Source organism: Plectrocnemia conspersa, unplaced genomic scaffold (genome assembly GCF_051122295.1).
Source record: "Plectrocnemia conspersa isolate PC_06_02 unplaced genomic scaffold, ASM5112229v1 ptg000004l, whole genome shotgun sequence".
Lineage (NCBI taxonomy): Eukaryota > Metazoa > Arthropoda > Insecta > Trichoptera > Polycentropodidae > Plectrocnemia > Plectrocnemia conspersa.
In genome coordinates, this window is record NW_028277168.1 from 19,816,772 (window position 1) to 19,839,387 (window position 22,616).

At 35.6% G+C, this 22,616-nt stretch overlaps 1 protein-coding gene across 1 annotated transcript in view; it reads right to left on the reverse strand.

The window, feature by feature from the left end:
• LOC148236201 (tribbles homolog 2-like) overlaps nt 1-12,241 on the reverse strand; it is a 47,130-nt gene extending 34,889 nt beyond the window's left edge. The window contains exons 1-2 of the mRNA XM_088185179.1: nt 11,842-12,241; nt 5,434-5,723 (exon numbers count right to left, since the gene is read on the reverse strand). Coding sequence (XP_088041305.1) covers nt 5,434-5,723; nt 11,842-12,129 — 578 coding nt within the window. The 5' untranslated portion in view covers nt 12,130-12,241. The remainder of the gene's footprint in view (nt 1-5,433; nt 5,724-11,841) is intronic.
• Nucleotides 12,242-22,616: the final 10,375 nt, after the last annotated feature.

Genomic DNA, 22,616 nt, shown 5'->3' on the forward strand with positions numbered 1-22,616 from the left:
TGATCAGCATTTCCGGCGGGACTAAAGAAAGTTCCAAATTTGACCAAAGCCGCGTTAAAACATTCTGCGTGCGGGATTTTTTGCCTGAGTTATTATAATGATAATTATAATTTCGCAACGTCCGCGGCGAATACGCTCGTGTGGAAGGATGCATCGTTCAATGAAACAATGAAGTTCGCATCCGTATAGCGATTTGTTCACGGCGGCCAATGAATAGATTAAAAATCCGGCCCGGAGATGTAACATCCTGCGACGTGCGTATATCGAAATCGTTCGAAATCTAGTTCACACAAAATATTTCATGGGTGTGTATAATAAAAAGTAAAGCGCGTTTTGATTTTGCGCCTCGGAATAAAAATAAATATTAATCGAAGCGCCCTTTGTGCCGCGCGTCGGGAGAGACTTTGTAAGGTAACACTTTCTTTGTGCTGAAACTAGCCGCCCTTTGTGCGAGCGCTCCCCTTTGCCCCGCGAGAGCAGAAGCTCCCAAAGGTCGCGTCAAAGGGAAAACTTTCGAGATGCTTCTCATGCTCTCGCGGGGACCTTTGAACTCGAATCGAGTGGACCCTTCTCGTGTGTGCGGTATAGAGCGGCGAGTGGATGGAGTCTAGGGTCGCATGATCGAAGCGTGCAATTTGCATAAGGGCCGGCCACGAGGCATCGATTTGAATACGATTCCCGCGGGTGCATGGGAAATTTGACTAAAAATTTGACGGACAATCTTGATCGTCAGCTGTCGGGTAGGTACCTTCGTGCAGCCAAATTGCAATAGAATGACGCAGGCCAAAACTGAGCTCATTGGCGCAACACGCAATGCCTTTTGCGGAATGTGCAATTCATCGAAAAAAGGATTAAACAAATATCTTCAATGGAATTTTAACCATCGATGTCGAATGAAAAATTAAAAAATGATATTTCACTCTCGTGAAATTTTCACATTTAACTCTGAAGTATAGCAATTTCAATCGATTGAATTCCAAAACGAAATATAATGAATTAATAAAAATATTAGATAGTACCTATATATAGCAAGGACATAAACAAATTGAACCTGCGAATTATTATATTAAATGAGATTTTTGATATGCAATAATAATTTGAGTGCATAGTTATATGGGAGTACGTCTGATTTTTGCTAGTGCCTACTCTGGAGATATGCAAACGGGTCGAAACGACGGTATCATAAAATTTTAGAACAAAATTCTATAAGCGCGCCGGTTCTAAAACAAGTTTTCAATTTAAAATATTCCTTTCAAAGAAGAGAAGAGGGAGCCGACACCGAGAACACACAAAACCCACCCCCTTTATACACAAAGAGAAAGTTTGATTCGGACGAGATTTTCGTGAGAACGACTCGTGTTCCAACAGTAGCTTATTCCAAATTAAAATAAACATATTTAAAAAAAAATATATACAGAATATCTCACACGTCGGCATAACGAGACGCAAATTTCGAAATACAACAAATGGAAGCGGTCGGACGTCAGCCGAAATGATATGCACACGTTTTCGTGTCATGAACGCCTTCCGGGTCCGTGACTTATCCGATAGTTTACGAATTAATTTGAAATTCTCGGGGGGTCAGGTCAAGGTGGATGCGAGCGGACCCCGCGAATTCCTACAGGATTGACGTCAATCTCGTTTCCTTTAACCATCTTTCAACGTGAAAATTTAGCGCAGCTGCTTAGCAGTCATCCGCTAGAAATACATAAGCGCGTCTGATGCACGTCGGACACTCCATACGCCAGATACGAATCAAGACGGAAGTTGGAAAAAAAATGATTTAGATGTCGTGCGTTTATTTTGATAACGGACTCGAAGAAAGCAAAGATGTCATATGCCACAACGCATAACGGCAAAGAAAAAAATGCAACGATCTAGATAACGCTTAAAATCTGTATGCCAAAAGAGGCTCACTCGGTCGCTCGTCTTTTTTTGGCTAAACCAACAAGAAATTATGCGTTACGGTCCCGCGAGCAAGTAGCAGACAGGTTTTACGAAAACGTCACAACGTAGAGATCTTGGCCCCCTTACCCAAATCCGAGCCAAAAACGAAATAATGGCGTTTTGCTGAGACCTTGGATGTTTTATGATTAAAGAACGCGGCGAAACTCGCGATGATAACGCAAACAATAATTATTACAAAGTATCATAAACAATAGGTTTCGCCAATTAACCAACGCAGCGTTTGTGCTCTGGCGAAAAATATTTTTAGAATTTCGTTGCGAAATGTAAGAATATTTGTTTTTATTACATAAAATGTAAATAATTTGAGACGATGCCTGTAACGGGATTTGGTTACCTGTCGTCGGCGCTACGAAGGACTGCCATGCTCAAATAAGAGAAATAAAAAACGGCAGCCTTCGTTAGCGGAGGAAAAACTTTTTAACCCTTTCAATGCCAAGCGAAATAAGGCGATGTATGTTAAGAATGCCAAGCATTTTTTTTGCCAAATATAGATGATTATATAAACATATTAACTAATATCAACGCTAGATAACTGAGCGTTTCTACTATTGACTAAAATTCTGTTTGAATACACTTCTATCATATCTTTAAACCATATTGTAATGATGCTGAAGTGCAGAAATATATATTTATATATTTTTAAAACAAAAAATATTTAAAAAAGAATGTAATGATGTTAAAGAGCAGAAAAACTCTGGAGCAATATGTGAGATGCGGCGTCTGTCTGTACTTCTTCTTCCGTTTATTTTACCCTGAGAGATGAGTTGGCTGAGTTTGTATTTTGGCCTAATAAAAGTTTTAAAAATATAATTAGTTTTAGAACTCGCATTAGGTCATGTTGGGTTTGGGTTTGAACAGCAAATATTCGTTTCGCACGTGTCAAATTAAGTTTAATTTTTCATGACATTTTCAAGCATCTTCACTTCACTAGTGTAAATATAACTTTACCGAAAAATACACATTAACTGTAACATTTATACATAGCATGAAAATAAATATGCATTGAAAGGTTGAAATCATATACTTTTACTAGTACATGCCAGATAAATTATATTTTCACTTGTAAAAATAAATATCTATCGATGAAAATGTACTCCGATATGATTTCACTGAAATGATATTTTTAAAAATATTTTCGGGATAGATAATTAACCCGATAATTTCTAGTTTAGATAGGGGCGTTATTTCAGCTTTTTTCAGGGGGGGGGGGAGGCAAAAGTTTATCAGGCAGTGGTTTTTTAATATTTCAATTTCATTAAAATTTCATTATTTTTCTGGCCAAATTCAAGGGGGGGAGCAAATGTCCCCACCTGTCCCTCCCCCAAATAACGTCCCTGTCTAATGCCTGTACAATAAACATACAATTGAACGATTGCTATGCGCGATTAGAGCTGAGAAAACACAGCTTGTCATGCCTTTATTGCGACATTGAGATATCGCCGCGGTCCACGATAATGACGGCTTGACATTCAGCGTGATAATGACAATTGGAGCGGAGATGCTGCTTCGGGGGATGATAAAGTGTAACGAACCAAAAAAAATCTAAAATAAATTTATATATTAAGTGAATAATGGAAGAACTCTAATGTAAAGCTATTGTGTGTAAAGTTATTTTGTAAGGCGGCGTTTTAGAAACGATGGCGGTTCCTATGCTGGGTGTGTACACATATCGTATTATTAGAAATGTGGACTTTCAAAAATCAAAAGAATTAGTATTTCACGAATGTATTGTAATTTTCATTGACTAGAATATTGATCTAGACGCGAAAACTGCCGTTGATTCGTTAAAAATCCTGTCCGGCTTTAATCGACGATTAACGTGTGATCGTTTTACACGGCGGAAGACGATAGAAGAACAAAATTTCACCGTCCAGTCCGAAACGGCATCGGCTCCGTTTGAAATACACTAGGAAGAGGCGACCGAGGCGAATTGGCAATCAGTCGCGCATTGAACCGCTGCCAGACCAGAATTTCGCCGATAGACGAGCGACGAGGAAAACAAGACGGGTGGGTATGCACATACCTTGGACCTTGGCATTAGGAGAGGTCGGACGATCTCGTGAGAAAACGCGCCGAGAGGAGAAAGTCGCCGGCCGGCGGAGAATAACTTGCGGCGGAACTAGATCCGCGGCGAGGGGGATAAAGGAGCTACGATATATGGATCGTATGCCCTTGACCCCGATAACTCGCGAGATTCCCACATGCAGGTGAGCCTGCGTGAGAAAGGGGTGTGCGAGACGGACTCGAAGCAGAGGCGGGGCATTTCCGCCGCTTTGTGTCAATTGTGCAAGGCGATACATCTCGTTTTTTTGGTCACTATAGCGAGCAGAAGCGACGCGACGATTGCGGCAATGAAATCGTTGGAAGACTATTAGGTAATCTTCGGTGGCAGCGCGAGAGTTGGGTAATGGCTCGTAAGGTAATGTTTACACATCGGAATTGAATGAATTTCGTGTGTGTGTAGTACACAATGTATTAGAAAAAATATAAACTATAAATGTCGCAATCGCAATCAAATCTCGCGACAATTGAAGGTCAAAAGTTGCTTGCGTTAATCGGTCGTAACGATCGTCGTTAATCGGTCTTTTCGATCGGATTTCGAGGCGGTCGTATCTGGTTACGGTCAGGCAGATATTGTTGTTGTGCTTGCTTGCATATCATTCGATCGATTCGTTGAAAATATACGAATTTTCAGGGTCGATAAGAGACGCAACAGGGTGTCGCAACGCACCGGCCGGTCGTAGAATTTTCCCACAGCTGTGAGTCAAGTGTTTTGCAACTACACCGTTGCGCAGCCGCTACGTCGAAGCGCATTGTTGCATCGGCAGTGCATAGGGTACAACCCATGAATTGTATAAATCGAAAATAGCTATTGCATTCTTCCGTGGATGTATCGCAGTAAAATTTTAGATCGGAGGAGTGCCAAAACGGAGTTAAACCGAAATTCAAATTTAGCCATTTCCAAATTAGAACGGCTCGGCGAAATTTTAAATAATGTAAAGGTTGCATAGTAAGACACACAACTGAAGCTGCACTTAAAAATATTAAATACAATGCGTTCAACCGCGATAATTAATCTAATGAGCCCTTAACTGTCGACTGCACGCAGTTCTTTTGGTGACGTATTAAAAGATTGCGAAAACGTATTAAAAGACATATTTGACGGAGAGTTTTTGCTCAGATTAGTAGGTACTTAAACCTTTAAGATACATTAATGCTCAATGAAATGTTGTTTTTAAAGACTCCATAAACAATACAAAATTACTGAATGGACTCCAATCGATAAATTTAATCCTTGACTTTAAAGTGGCATATTTTTAAATGCCGAAGATTCGCTTTACGCATCGGTCAAGGCTTACCAAATATCATTTATATGCTATACGATTTATTACCCCATAGAAAGCTCGAATGCAGGTGATGAAACAATTTCTGTAAGATTTATAAATAAGTAAGGCAGAAACTCACCTTTGGGGATCGGAAAAGACGAACTTCCTAAGCTTGAGGTCTCTGAGAACAATTCCGTGCTCGTGACAACTATGCACAGTTTCGGCCATTTGTCTGAAGAGTCTCCGCGCTTCGGGCTCTCGAAGCCTTTTTCGCGCCCTCACGTGCGAATGCAAATCGCCGTGAGCTCGCGGTAGCACTAGGTAAACTTTTTTAGAACCGACTAACACTTCGTGCAGAGGATTCACATGGGGCTGCGAGTCCAGTCTGTAGTGCGCCGCCAGCAGCCCACTACAATCCCTATCGACCACCTGAAAGCAGATAAAATAATTATTAACTACATATTACAATAATAGCATGTTCATTGATTGAGTCATACACACTATTTCGGAGCGCGACTGATTTAGAACCGATCGACAAAAGATCGATGCTTTGCCAAATGTCGCGATGATGAGTGTCTTTCGATAACGGTTCTTTGATCTTTGCTTTGACAAAGATAAATATAAAATTGTATAACGTGTACACGCGTTATTCATTCAAGTGTACTAATCATACTGTAAATTTATTAAAGTAAGATTCATTTAAAAAAAGTAGCAATTGTTCGTCAGTCGTTTAAAATTTAACACACCAACAAGGTTAAAATTTAAATCGAAATCTTAATAAACTCACATTTTCTTTAATTAGCGGCCACTTAGAAGCTTTATATCCATTTCAGAAACCCAATACAGAGGACCAGAAGTATACACGTCAAAATAGCTCGGTTCAATTTACGCCTTCGTCCAGGGCCACGTCACCTTGGAAGAGCACACACCCACTCGGACATTTTTAGACAATTTTTAAACATTCACGGCCGCCTCTGCAATTATTTATTTATACACTAAAGAACAAAAGACAATGAGATGAGACACGGCAGTGACTTTCATCGATTTCCCCCCCCCCCCACCCTTCACAAAAAAGATTTCCACGTGTCGCTACAAAACAAACTGATATCTCGACTCCTAATAATATAAATGTGATAGATAAGATAATTTCGGAATCGGCGGACCTCTTGCGAAACGATCCTTATCTGTCGATTGCGGAAATTGCGCCGATATAAACGTATAGGATTATACGTATAGTTCGAGTGGTACTATACAACAAAATCGACTACGGTAGAAACATGGACAGACGGATAGCTGCGGCTTTTGTAATCCTTCGCTCTCTTTCAACACATTTTGAATCATGGCGTTAGCCAACGTTAAGTAACACACATCTGCGTGCAAATAAAACTAACCCGCGTCTACTACGTTTACAACGCGAGTTATATAATTCGTAAATATTTTGCAACTATAGATATTATACATTTTCGAAATAGAGCACTAATGTTGATCCAATCGATTTTCATTGAACCTTAAAATGTCACAAGGGTAAGCTATCGTTGACGCTATTTTCAATAATTAGGGAATCTCGCTTGTCAAATACTATATTCAGAATTCTACGATGATTCCGTATAAGAGTTGTCGGAAACCACACAAGATTATAAACCACAAAGTTAATTAAGTTTCGCCAATAATATATGTTTAAACTAAACTCGAACAGAAGCATCCGTATAAAAATATGAATCGTACAAATGTACTACACTTAGATAAAGTTGCGTTGAGCAAACTTTAAATTATTGCAATAACGGCCGCAAAGCGACCCCTTATCATCTAGACGCAGTGTTAATATTTGTGCGAAAATATCATATATATACGCAATAAAACTTCAAGAAGATAAATTCCCATTTGGAACATCACACTACTACGTGATTCGCATGCCAGGTAAGTATATTTTCGTAAAATTAACGCAGCCGGCGTGCGGAATTCGATGCTCGATCAATATGAACATTACCATATGATTGCAAATTATATTAAGCAAAAAATATATTAATGATGATCTTCTTTTTATATGTATATATGTATATGGAGCGGAAGCCGTAAAGCCGATTACATATACATATAACCAATCTCCTGGCGAGTGATAAAATAAGCATATACTATGTTTGTACGAGACGTTTAAAATAAAATAAGAGAGTGACTCAAACACCTTCAGTATTTATAGAGGACTCTCGGACGTTGGTAAAAATTTCAGACAAGAAAAAACGGCAGTGAATCTGAGCTGACATTGGCGAACACAATTCGCACTTCACGGTCAAGTCGACCAAATCGGCCTGACACCTCGCCGATACAAATAAGTCACTAAAATCGACGACCGATTGCGAAAAAAGCGATTCCACCGTCGAAAATGCAAATTTCTCCAAGGTCGAGGCACCGTTTGCGAGCAGCTAAAAATTCGATTCTGACTCGATCACTTTTTCGCGTGACGTCAATTCGGAGAATCGGCATTTTACTTATTTGGAATTCCCACAAAATCTAGCAAAACACCAGAAAGCCCGACCGCCGACCGTTTCGAGTCGATTTCTCGATTTTCTCGATCTACCGATAGAAACAGTGTTTGTTTCACATATACACGAGAATCCACTTAAGAACAAAGCGCCAACGCTGGTGTAATGCCAGAAGATTAATCGCCACTGTCGCGTCTAAACCGAGTAAAAGATGTGCTTATGAGCGTTTAGTGATGAGCGTTGCCAAACAGCCGCTCGTGTTTACAATGTAGTATTTTCGGTTTAAAGCTCGATTGCCAACGATTATGACGACGAACAAGGTAAAAAATCTAATCCTTGTAAAAGGAAAATATACCGAATTGGAGTCACGCCATATCTCAATCGGTTCGAGTTTTCAGCGCGGGAGTCACCACCAATTCGGGTTTATTTTTAACCCGACGAAAATTGGGACTAGCGTGCCAAATCGCCACATTTTTGCGATCTTATCTCGAATTATTGAGTAAAGTTTGTTTACGCATAGAAATGTAAAAAATAGCACGCGCCGATATCCAATTTTACATATTCAAAAAATGGGTCGTGCGAAAATCAGTTAAACTATAGAATATTTAGCAATAGATCTAAAAATATTGTTACGTTCATATGTAACCACACGTACGCATCCATCTCTGTCAGATAATTGTAACAATTTTACAACCGAGTTAGGTTCAAAAGTACTCGACAAGTTTGCAAAAACTAGTTCGCAAGGCTGCTTCTCCCGTACGCCACACTATGCAAATAAGATACCTTATCTCAAATTGTAACAGTAGAACCGACTAAAAAATATACACAAGCAAAAAAGCAACAATGGCTCGTTCCGAACACTGAACACATCACGACAGGTGAGCGTGTCGTATGTTTAAAAAATGCTTTTAATATTCAGCACGACCCTTTGAATGGTATCACGTAACGCAATAAAATATCATTAGACAAGATGGAGTGATATATCACAGATACAATTTTTTGTTGTCTACAATGGCGAATGTTGACATTTACCACATCGGCTCTTTTGATAGACGATTCGATTTGGCAAGTTTTTAGCGATTGGACGTAACATACAATTTGTACAATGTCCGTTGCTGAAATTTTTACGAAAAAGCCGCAGGGTATATATATGTTTTTCAATGGCTACTTTATATGTTTGAAAATAGAATGAAATTATTGTATTTTTAATAACATTATTATCTTCACAGGTTTGCTTAAAGGATAAAAACAAAAATCATAGAAAGCAAACTCAAGCTCGGTATATAATACCAGCTGTCTTTCACGTAATATAACTTTTGAATTCTCGTTTCTTCTTTAAATATGGAGAGCGTACATATGTATATGCACTTAGAAGCTAGTCATCATGACCTAATAGGTTACTACAGTGCGTCATGACCCAATAAAAAAAACAATGATGACAATATATAAATGATATCACACGTATAAAATAAGTGCATCATCTTTGTGTATGGTGAGTGAGCTCGTTGAGGAACCAGCGAGCGCCGATGTTCCCACAATGACGAACAGCAATAAGGGATGCGATCGCGACTCTAAGTAACTCGAGACAACGAATTGTACACACGTATCACCTACGTTTAATATACCAAGAATGAAAACGTGTCGGTCGGATTGATAGCATTTTTTAGCATAGAAATCTAGAGTCACGGTCAATAAAGCTCCGAAAGTGAATCATCGAGTTTGGCCGCAATTAAAACTAAACTGCGAGAGCATTCGAGAGTCGTTGCTTAACGATCGTTTTGGCTCCCTGCAAAACCATTCCAGGTTCAATGCACCGAAGAGATACCAGAAGCCAAAGCGATCATCCGCGGTGTGTATATGTACACGTACCCCACACCCGGGTCGAATGGCACATTCGTTCACTCGAGTATATGTGTGCACTCTCGTCTGGCACTCGAAGGATGATCGCCGGAGCACCTACTCGACTCTGGGTATAATTAATAGCCGTCCAGGTAACAGCGCGGAGTCGGTAACTTTGATTCAGCGATCCGGCTACCGGTAGTCGGAAGAGGGGCGTCCGTGAAAAATAAAGGTTATTAAAGCGGACGTGCTCTAATCTAGCGATTGGCAACCGTTAAACGAAGTTCGCAGATAAGGGGGAAAACTACGCTCTGGAAAAGTCAATTACGTCGCATCGAAGTCGATGATGGATGAACAATACTTTGATCGCATTATGCGATAGTGCATACATTATTTATTATTTTTTATCTTTCGCATAGGTTGCTCATTATTGGATTCTATAAGATCGTGTTATCTATGAAGTTTTATTATATCTGCTACAAAATTATGTATACAAACCTGACTTAATTTACTCATCGCGCAGTGAGAAGTTTAAGGATATTTTCTTAAAATCTTACGATTCTGTCGATTTGAATAAAATAACGTTGAGGTTAAATTTATCATAAGCCCCCGTCCCATTTTAAATAAACTATTATTCAAGATTATAATAAAGATTATTGTCTAGACTCTAGAGCAAAGCATTCCAAGAGCTTTTCTAAATACATATATATAAATATGTATATTGTCATATCATAGTGAAAAAAATAATAATTTCGTTGAATTACGATAAAGATATTCAAAAATGATAGTCAATTTTTCATATTTACTCATCAAGTACCTAAAGGATAGCCTAACTTTGTCGAATAAAATTGATCTAACTTCAGTTTCCCAACTTTTTTTTAAAAACCCACAAATTTAACCCTTCAAACCCTGTGTTGTTTCAAACTAACATTTGACAGCTATCTGATTTACAATGCTGCCAACATAGGAAACATGAATTAGATCAACCTGGACTATATGCTTATAATACACTAATAATAGTTATATCAGAAAATACAAATATAAAGAATCTAGTTTTAAACTTATAAATAGAGCTCGGATTGGAGGTTCAATCAGAACGTTTGTTACGTTGTCATGGTAAAAAAAGCATTAGAACAAGCTAAATCCTTTAGTGTTATCATATTTTAAAAACATACTTTTTCAGCAAAACTGAAGGATAAAATAACGCCAGTCAAACTTAATTATAACAACAACTGAGATGTATTATTAATAGTATTACAAAACAACTACAAAAATAAATGCTTTTATTAACGAATAATGAGTTATATAACAAAATATGACATTAATATATTTAGTTTTATTTAAAAATACTATTTTTACTTTATTTAGTGAGTGTCATTTATTTCGAATGTCATTTATTCGCAGGACGTTTAAGTGTGATTTTTATTATTTTAGGAAATTTAAATTCGATAAGACAAAAATAGTAACTAAAAATAAAGAAAATATGTTGAGTTCGAAGTTCACGTTTGTTACAATTATCTCGATTACATAAACAAATACAAACTAACTAATCGATAATTAATTATAGAACGAAAGTTGATTGCTCTTTGCAAATCTGCGCAAGACCGAATTGTTGCAAATACATATGTACATAAATATGTATACAAACGTATATATGCGATATGTACGTATACAAGACGAAGGCGAAGTTTAAACGTTTTCTATCCGCGGCATTGCAAGTGCATGTAGTCGACCGCGGCGAAAAGGCCGTGACATAAAAACACCGGCAGTTTAATTAAACGAACGGTCGTTTCGTTTTTCTCATTTATATTATCAGGGTGCGAGAGTTGGGCTCCCCTGAACCGGCGAGCCGCGCGCGTGCGCTACCGTCGTACGCATTTTTTTTAAATTTATTAAATTCAAATTTGCGTTATGATAATACGGGGTCTAAAGAGCGAATTCGTCGTGCATACACCGTCAAAGTTATGGCCAAATAGCGATGACGTCGGCGGGTGTGTGTTCGCAAAATAATTAATGCGGCTGACGTTTCGACAGGTGAGCGGCCGCAAGAGGCGCTGCGATCGCTGCGATCGCTGCGATCGCCCGATTCAAAACGAGCGCGAGCGCGTATTCGATTTTTTCAAATCAACGATTTAAATAATCGAATAATTAAAAAAAAACAAATCCGTCGCCATTTTGGATTCCGACAATGGCGTCGAGATTATGCGAAAAAATTGAGTATGTATTACCTTGCACACGTACTCTTCCTGCGTCCTGACGTCGACGCACCGACACAGCGAAGAGCCCTCGACCTGGTCGAGCAGCAGGTAGCGGTCGGCCACGAGGGCGGCCTGAAACGGCGACGCAGCCCTCGCCGGAGCAGAGCCCTCCGCGGGGGCCCTCAGCCGGTCGAAGGGCCGCGGCGACTGCGGCGAGACCTCCTCTGTCAGCTCGTCCTTGGTCGCCTCCTCGCGACCCTCGGCCCTTTTGCTGCCGACGACCGTCCTCGGCGCGGAACTCTGCGGCACCGCATCCATGATCGAGAACTTCGGTACTCGCGAACTGACGAAATCGAACACTGACAGGTCAATAGTACGCGCGTGCGAGTGGCGCGACACGACCGAACTCCGCGACGACCGACTCGCTACTGACCGGCCGCCGTAGTAGGATCGCGCGACGCTCTACGCGGCGCGGCGTCTTCGCCGTCTCGCTCTTGCGCGCGACGGTCCGACAATCGCAAGCGAGAAGGTGACGTTCGCCGAATCACGCGGCCGTCCGTAGTATCGTAGACGAGGAGGGAGAGATGTCGCGATAACGTGAGGTAGGTTATCCGCGCGGGTGGCTCGGCGTGCGCGGACGCATGGGCCTCGCGGGAAATCGGTGAAAAACTTTATCATGAAAATATATTATTATTACAGAATAGATGTTTCTCTCGTAACTTATAACATTACGGTAAAATCTTCAAGGGAACAGTGAATTCAGGGCCGCTCCTAATTAGCGGGCGGGCGGCTAAAAGTAAATTATTACATTTAACACAAACGGTATTCCATTAAACATGTAATATGACGTTGTGCAAATAAAAAATATTGTTTGGTTATTCACTAATAAAATTAATATTCTTAAAAATGCTGACTTATCAATGTGCACCGGTGACACAGCCGCTATAAGCTCTTACGGCCTTAAACCAATTGCTATAAGTAACGGAAATCCTTACAAATTCTGAATAGTTATTTGATTAAATGAAACATTAAAATAAACCGAAAGAAAAATACAATTGCAATATTTTGCATAACTTGCAGATAACCCTCGTCCCCACCACCAAAAAGTGAACAAGGGAACTGCATAAATAGAGGGCGACTGTTAAATACGAAGGTATCTGGACCCCAAGCTTAAATAATTAATGTTCTTGATTGCGTAGTGAAAGTTAAAAGAAAACATTTTTATTTACGATTAAATGAATCAATACTTCTCTCTCTAATAATATATTTTTATTTGAAATAAATGTCGTGGTCTATTTCGCTACGCTACTTCGGTAATACACACTTTCTTTTTTACCTTTCAGATAAGTTATCTGATTTAAAATATTTTTAAAAACCTTTCGCATAAATCTTGTGGTTTACTCATTTCTCAGAAATTCTGATTGACCTTAAAATAGTAATACGACAAAAAATGGTTAAACCAGATAACAATTTCCTTAAAAAATTTTAGCACTGTTTTTAAATTAGAAATCAATGAACATTTTGTGTTAGTTGTCTAATATTAAAAATACACATAATATATAGTTTTTGATAATCACTTTCGAATATTATATGGGAAATAAAGCAGGCGAAATTAGATGATTCATATAATTTTTTCATCCAAAACTAATAAATCTACTTGAATATTTTATATGAATGATCATTGTTCCTTTAATGATAATATTAAGATAAAAACAATGTAATAGATAATATATCTTTGAGGAAATTGTTAATGCGTTGAGAATATCTAGATTCATAGCAATCGTACGATTACTTATATTTTATGATAAAATAAATTTTATTATATGTCTAGCCACTAACATGAATCAAATCTACACAATGAAAATTCAAGGAAATTTCTTTCGGGACATCCCAGGCAAACTGGGACAGTCCCAGTTATTCGTTTTTTTAAATAACTCGCTATGCAGTCTGAAAAAAATAATAATATAACTTATTGTTTGGGAACCAAATTATGATTTATTTAAAAATGTGTTGATCAATAAGTACTTGTGCTTCGATTTGTCCATTATTAATAAAATTTAGAGTACTTAAACAGAGGCGTATATGCATTCCATCTCAATTATACAAATGTATAATTGACGATGATGATGCTTATTTAAATTTTTCGTAACAAATCTTCTAATGTCGTAACTTTGTCACAATAATTATCGTAAATTATTCATTATCGGTAGAAAATTGAGAATTTTCCAATTTCCCAGAACAATACGATACAATTGTGACGTGCTCTAGATTTGCAAAACTAATAAATAGTGCAATATATCATTGGCGATATATTGTTACGCCATAATGACGCCAATTTTCAACGACAATCCAATCAACAATAATTTTCATGACACGTCATAGAAATCTGAACTGGCAATTTATTTGTGTGATCCAAATTATGACTATTTTAATGACGATTTAATGAATTAATTTTAATTATGATGACGAATTTAATGACGTTTCGATTTCATACAGACCTCTATAATCTTTCAATCGATCTCTCCATAATCAATTTATTGTGATGTTTCTCCAATCTTTCCTTGTATTTCCGTCTTGCTGTTTCCATTCCTTTGAGAATTTTCATTTTCAAGTATTTGTGAATAAAAATGTTTCGGACATATGCACCACGGAGCACACAATGTCACTCTTAAAATTTTATTTTGGAACCTTTGAATTATTTCTATATTTTCTTGGAGATAAGTATACGCCGTGCCTAGGTTCTCACGAGAAGCCATAATAACTGTGTCGTCAGCAAAGGCTGCACAGATTGTCGTGTTTTTAGTTGGCAAGTCTGCTGTAGGTATATATTAAGTACAGTACTGGACCTAATACACTGCCCTGAAGTACTTTAGATTTTATTGGATAGATGGAAGATTTTTATGTTGAGGTAGTGCCTTTTTGCTTTTATATTTTAGTACCATATGCAACACTTTGGCGAAAGCTTGATTTTTATTCAGGAAAAAAATAATATTTTTGCATTTAATAAAAAAACTTTTGTGATAATCATGATGCTAGTCAAATTGTCATTTATAAGCTGTCATTTATTTGATTACCGACAGATAATATCATTTATCGCTTAAACCTCAACAACATCATTCAACATTTTGTGAACAATGAACAGATTTTATCTAGTTGAGACAATTTGAATTCAGTGTCATTCATTATCCATCCTCAATTTAGTTATCCAACTAAACAAATTTTTGGTAATTTTATAGAATATAGTTAATCGATTTTTTTGTAAATTCGCTTATAAATAGTTAACTTTTATTTTTAGCCTAAAATATAAAAAAAACATGTGGCAATATTAATGAGCAATTTCTTGTAAAGAATCAACTACGAGTGAAATGAAAATATGTTTGAAGATATTTCATAAGGGCAAAGTTAGTGATACGTAATTATAGTTTATAATTAATAAAAAATGTCATTGATTTACAGATTTTGATTTCAGTCTGGTGTGCCACTATTTACTTGTAGTTGTTAATTGTATTTATCATGCTGGAACGCATAGGGGTAATGTCTGCTATGTTTTAACGGAAGATTTGCAATAAATAAATAAAAATAAAAAAGTTTATACGTATGAATTTTAATACACACAGTTCCGGTTAGATTAGTTTTCCATATATGATCTATGCTGGTATATTAATATTATAATTAATTAATTTGGCAGAAAAGTAATTTCTTAAAATAGCCAACTCTTCTAAATAAATATACAAAAAAACATGTTTATCTTTCGCAAAACGAGCGTTTTTAATTATCACGCATTATTGGCATGGCGGAAAAAGGAAGACACCACTTTACTATCAACAACAATGAATCATCATTTGAGAATCCGCGAATCACCGAATATGTTTTCGTTAGTGGACGATAGTAACGACTGCGAATTCCATTCATTTTTTTTATCATACTGAAAAGTAAAATTATCATATTAAAAAAATACCAATGTCAACCGCCAAATCTTTCAAGGATACAAAATTATTTGAAATATTTGAAATTCATAAAAATTTTGCATTTGCAATTCGATCGGCGTTTGTTCAAGGTTTTCCTCGACTACGACTTGTGATTAGACATTATTCAGATTTATTTTCGTACGTGCGAATATTTTATAATGTTTAATTGCGAGCCTTTGTCGTTATGCGAGAACTTCTATTAAAGCAGCTTCAATACTTGCATAAATCATCAAGTCGCTAATTCATATGAAAATTGGCATAATTGAATATCAGACCAAAAAATAAAAATTAAGGAACTATATTGCATGACCTTCTGTTTTTTTTATTTAGATACACAAAAACTTTACACAAGAAAAACGTTTAGGTAAAATATAATAATTATTATTAAATTATATTTAATAATACTTATGTAAGAATATGGTAAAATATTGATAGAAAATTTCTCGCTACGTGATTTAGATCTGCAATATTTATTTATTTAATATAATTGAATAAAAATATTGTGGATTTACTTACAGTATTTATATATAGAAAATCGTTAAAATACTACGTAATGAGTTAACGAGTACTCTAAATTTAATATTACATCATTATTATATTATGTATGTAGGCGTAAGACATTTTTCGAAATCTCTTGGCTAATTTCCAAAAACAATAATTTTCTCAAAATCGTCTGGACCATGTCTGGCAATGAGACCATATTAAAATAAAATTTAGTGTGCAATAAACTCTTTTATGTATTATTTTAAACGGTTTATTTCGTAATTAACGATAAAACTATCTTAATCATATTATGACATTTAAACGTGATGTCTTTATTTAGGCTTTATGATAACAAAATATGCTTAAAAATGTTAACGTATTAAATGAAAATTTATGTCAAACCCAGACCGATGAAAGCAACCAATCTGATTTGGTTGTTATTATCTCGATAACAACAACCAAATATATATAATAGTGTTATCAAAATAAGAACATTTTTATTGTATCTATTTAAAATATATTTTTGATCTGAACTTTCATATATTGTGAAGTTCGAAGTAAAGAGATTTTCAATGAAGTGAAGAGTTTTGGCTTACATCTACAATTTGTTAAATCGTTTTACCCATCACAATAAACTAGTGGTATAGGTCGGTGGCTAATACCTGAAAGACCTGAGTTTGAATTAAATAGAACCCAAATATTGGCGGCTATTAAAAAAAAGTTTAAAAAGAATTAGAGTGAATAAATAATAGTAAAGAGGTAAAAATAATTTAAAAATATAAGTAAGTGAAAATTAAAAAAAAAATACATTTTTTAAATACCAAGTTTGTTAGTTAGCCTGATTTGCTGAATTATTTCAAAATGGCGGCTATTAAAAAAATAAAAAACGTCTAAGAAGTATAAAAGTAAATAGTAAAGAAGTAAAAATCGTTTGAAAATATAAATTAAAGTAAAATAGAAATTTAGAAAAATTCGTGACTCCTAGTGAAAATAGTAAAGAAGTCAGAAATGTTAAAATAATATAAAAATGAAAATACGAAAACTTTTTTTACACACGGTTTTTGCACCTTTTTTTTAGTAAGTATTATAATTATTTCTATGTATACGTCACATATATACATATATGATTGAATTTAATCAGTTCGAAATATATATACTAATATATATATATTGATGTATTATGATTGTCTTATATTTATTATTCTAGATGCAAAATAAAATACTAGATTCTGTCATCGCTTTATATGTTTTATTTAACCGGTTTCAGAAGAATTGATTTTCGAAGAATTGAAATATTTTTCCGGTTCTTATTTTTTTGTTATTAATTTACTGTCATAGCTAATTAAAATATAACCCTGTTCTGTTGTTGATATTAATACAAATTTATTTAACACGTTAACTGCCGAGCAAAATTTTGAAAAATACTGTCCAGGCCAAAACGAATTTTGACTGGATATTGCATATATAATAATAAATGATATAAATAATTAGTTAGTGGTTGAAAAATGCAAGCGTAACGTGTTATTGGGGGTGTCCGCCACCCATGGCCACCATGGCTCTGTAGAATAAGTGTCCGCCATTAGTGGCCACCATGGCGCCCTCGAATATTTACCAGTGTTTTACTACTGCACGATAAAACTATATTAGGCCTTTCATCAATATATCAACAGTCGCTGACTATGGTGCCCGAACCTTTTAAGTGGATTATGAATATAAAAAAGTATGGTGAAAAGACATATATACTTGCTGTCGCGCAATTAAATTATAATAATCATGGATGATTGATCCCCCAGCCGGAAAACATACTCTTATCTAACTTAAATCAATTTATCAATCATAAACAATTTATTAAATTTTTAAATTATTTAATGTTATAAAAGATAAACATGTGTATTTCCAGATTCACAATGGAATGCATTTGTATTGTCTATAATCTATAGAGATTTGAAATATTACAACATCGACCATAGAGACATCGACAAAACTTTCTATTTCTATGTATGTATGTAAAAAAGGGTAATAATTTTAATAGGGGTGAAAAAAGTGGCTTGAAAAGCATATTGTATTAAATAAGTCTATTGTATAAAAAAATCAGTCGATAGTTGACCATTTGCTTTGTCGTATAATAAATACCAAGAACCCCTCATAAAATAAAACAACAGGCACACATATTTTTTTCAAATACAGAGATACCATGACCAATATACCTTACATTTTTCATGCCATTTTTTGATAGACAAAAGAAACCCGAAGCTTTTTATTTTATTTTTGGACATTGTCGTTTTCAATGGGTCATTCATTAACAATGAGACAAAAATCATGGCACAAGAGGGATTTCTTCAAAGTTAAGAGAATCCCTTTTGTGACAAAACGATAAGGAAGCAATCACCATACTGCGAACCCTTTCCGAAGAATGCGGAAGTTTGGACAAGCAAAAAACTCGCTTTCGAAAATGCAACATCCGATTTCTCGAGTTCTACGAAGCGACTGCAGCGATTGGCTAGGAGATCGATGCACAATCGCGATTGGCCAGCAAGCGTGCAACCCCTAAAGGATATAAACCTGGACTCCGAGGAGAAGAGGGCAGTCGGCTGAGGCACCAGACAAGAAACGGCCAGAGACAGAAGGGAGCCAGCGACGCATCGGTCGGAGATAGCAGAGAGACGCAGACGAAACACCCAGCCAGAGAGAGAGAAGATCTACCAGCAGCCATCCGGAGGAATCAGCCACGCGCCCTCATCGACAGACCAGAAGATTACTCCTGGAACTCCCGAACCACTCGCCGCACGCAGCCACAAGAGCCCTGAGACATTACCACCTGCGCACCTTCATAGTCGAATGTAAATATAACTTATTAAAACCGGCTGTGGAAAATATCCAATCTGGTTGACGAGTTGAACAATAATTTTAAAAAACACTATAACCCTCATGAAACTGTTTGCATCGACGAAAGTTTGGTTCCTTTTCGTGGACGAATAGGTTTCAGGCAATATATGAAGCATAAAAGGCACAAATATGGAATCAAGATATTTAAATTATGTACGTCCTCGGGATATACATACAGCCTGAAAATATATACAGGCAAACAGTTGAATGTTGTTGGTTCTGTACCTACAAATGTAGTGATGGAACTGTGTCAACCGTTATTTAAAAAAGGTCATACTATATGCACAGACAACTGGTATACTAGTATTGATCTAGCTAATAAATTAATAACAGAAAACTCACACTTATTGGGAACTCTACGATCCAATCGAAGAGGTATCCCAAAAGATGTCGCAAATGCACAACTGAAAAAAGGAGAAATTGCTGCTAAGCAAAATAAAAGAGGAATTAATATAGTAAAATGGAAAGATACCAGAGATGTCATGCTTCTTTCCACCAAACACACACATGAATACTGTGACGTAAAAACTAGAAGAGGATTAATAAAACAAAAGCCAAAAATGGTAGAAGAATATAATAGAGGGAAATCGTCAGTAGACTTATCGGATCAAATGGCTGCATATTGTACCCCTTTACGAAAAACGGTTAAATGGTACCGGAAAATTGCAATCGAACTACTATTGAATACAGCTGTTGTAAATTCAAGATTGCTGTATATGGAGGTGACGAAAAAGAAAATATCAATTGTCGAATTTAGACAGCAATTATTATTACATTTAACCTGTAAAAATGATAATCAGGCATCTACATCCCACCAAGTACCACCAAGAAGTACACGACACGAAATGCTACAAAAAGATGGCCCAGCAGCTAAAGTTCGTCGTTTTTGCGCTAGATGCTATAAACTAAATGTGACAAATAATGGACGAAAGTATGCAAAAAATCGTACAAAACGGGTAACTACCTATTGTGGGAGATGCAAAAGCAATCCGCATTATTGCATACCCTGTTTCAATGTCGACCATAAAAAAATGTAGAAAAATAATAATTCTATGTATGTACAGTATGTAATTTATAAAATATTCAATTTTTATTGTGTTGATATGTTTTTTTTTCTTATCTTTTTATTTTTAAATTGTATTATTACTATATGTATAATTTCGGTTAAAAAAAAAATTTTTGTTTTTACTTTCATAATTTGAAAATAAATATTTTTAGTCAATGATGATTTTTTTCTAACCTATATGCTTCAAAATATTATACAGTATTATTTGTTATATATATACATAAATATTCCAATGAGTTCGATTGAAATAATGAAGTTTTAAATTTTCGTGTTTGGATATGTTCGGTGGAGGCCATGGTGGCCACATTGAAAAAAAAAGTAGCATCAATGTGGATGTTCTGTCTTGCTAATGTTTGGAAGAGGCCATGGTGGCCATACATGCATGAAAATCTAAGCGGGGAAGTGTGCGGCGGCTTCCCGGGAACATTTTACTTTTTAGTTTTTGCCGGCCATAGGTGGCCACCATGGCCCTGCGCGAACCTTAGGTGCCGGCCATAATGGCCACCATGGCAGTTAACGTATTTACTAATATATAAATTATTTTTGTAATAAAAAAGAATGTTGTGAGGGTTTATATTATTAAAGTTTAAATTAAAAATATCTCATTTTATACATAAAATGACAGGAAACACGACTGATATTTAACTCTACAATGCCAGTGATTTTTATATGACGATTCGTGACGAGAGCCAACGATGTGGTCGTGATCTTGAACCTTATTCTGAATACAAAGGTTCAAATCAGTATAAATATAATATCTTTTGTGCATAGATACACAATAAAATTATTCAATTGACACTTTTCTCAATGCGAAGTGACGTAGTTCGGGTGAATGATGCAATTATGTTGAATTAATGTTTAGAATTTAACACTTGTCGCCTATGTGCGCTATACACATGAATCAATATAGATTTTATTTATATTTCTATGATAGACGTCAACATGTTATGGTTGTTATTCATATATTTACTTACGCCATTTTTTTTGAATTTATGAAATTGCCGTGATTAAGCTAAACCTTTCCGATGCCCGATTGTTCACGTTTAACGTGAAATTAATGCGTCATGTAAAGTGATTAAGTTCTTCAAGCTCATCTCTGTTAAAAATAAATTACTAAAAAATACAATCACAAAATACATCGGTCGGGTTAAAGTCCCGGTCGTTAAACTTGGAACGCTCCGTTTAAAGGGTTATCGTGATTTGTTGTTAGTTGTAATTAACGACAGTTTTCTAATCGTTACGTCCATTATAATATGTAACGGCATTTACGGCTTAGTAACACGTACATGTGTATATTGTTGATAAAAATCCAAGTACGCGTCACGAAAATATTATAAACAAAGCGTAATAGATGACGAAAATTAGGTTTATTGTTAAATTATTATTTGTAATTAGTTTTTGGGAGGTAATGTGGAAGTATTGCGCCATCTCTTGCGCAACATGTTTACGGTAAATGCAGTTTCCTGTTTTATCTGCTTTAGTTCACAACTGCATTGCGTATGATGATGCAAGAAATGCATGTTTTCTTTTGATTAACACTAATGTTTAATAATATTGATATAAATTAAATGAACTAAATGAACTCAGATATAATCATAAATACTTCGCAATATTTTTTAATAAAATAAAGTGAATAATTACATGTATACGTTTTGTAGTATTATATAAAAATAAAACACAACTTTTAAAATATTATATTAAATTATTATTATAAAAATGATCATCTATAACTAAGAATATTGATAAGACAAATTAAAAAAAACCCTGAATAAAGATCAGCTTTAAACCGTTTTTTTTTTGTTTTTTTATGTAGTTTTATATATTTCTTATATATGTTTCATTGGTTTTAATATAAATGTTTTATTGTAATCATTGCATTGTATGATGCAACATAAATAAATATGATTCAAATCAAATTCGATCCATTGTAGTTACTAGATTAAAAAAATGATCTGGTATGAATTAGTCATCCAAATAAAGATTTACTTTAAGGTTTACTACTCGACTGATTTATAAAAATCTGGAAAAGGAGTCATAACTAAGAACTATGATAAATGTATCCGATTAAAATTATAATATAAAAATTCGGATGTCTGGCAGCCCTATATGGTGTTACCAGATAACAAAATAAAAATTCTCTCCTTATTTATCAAAAGATTTTTTTAATAAAAGATATTGAAACAGATACTATTATATTTATAATATAAAGTAATTGCATAAAATTGAGAATGAGAGAAAAATACTAGCAATTTATAAATCATTTTACTGCATTAGCGAACCTAGAAACGGTATTTAACCTCTCTTTTACTGCTATGTAAATATAGTATACATGTCAACTTATTATATGCATATTTCTATAAATATGCAGGGTGGGGCAGGTAGGGGCATCTTGAATTTGGCCA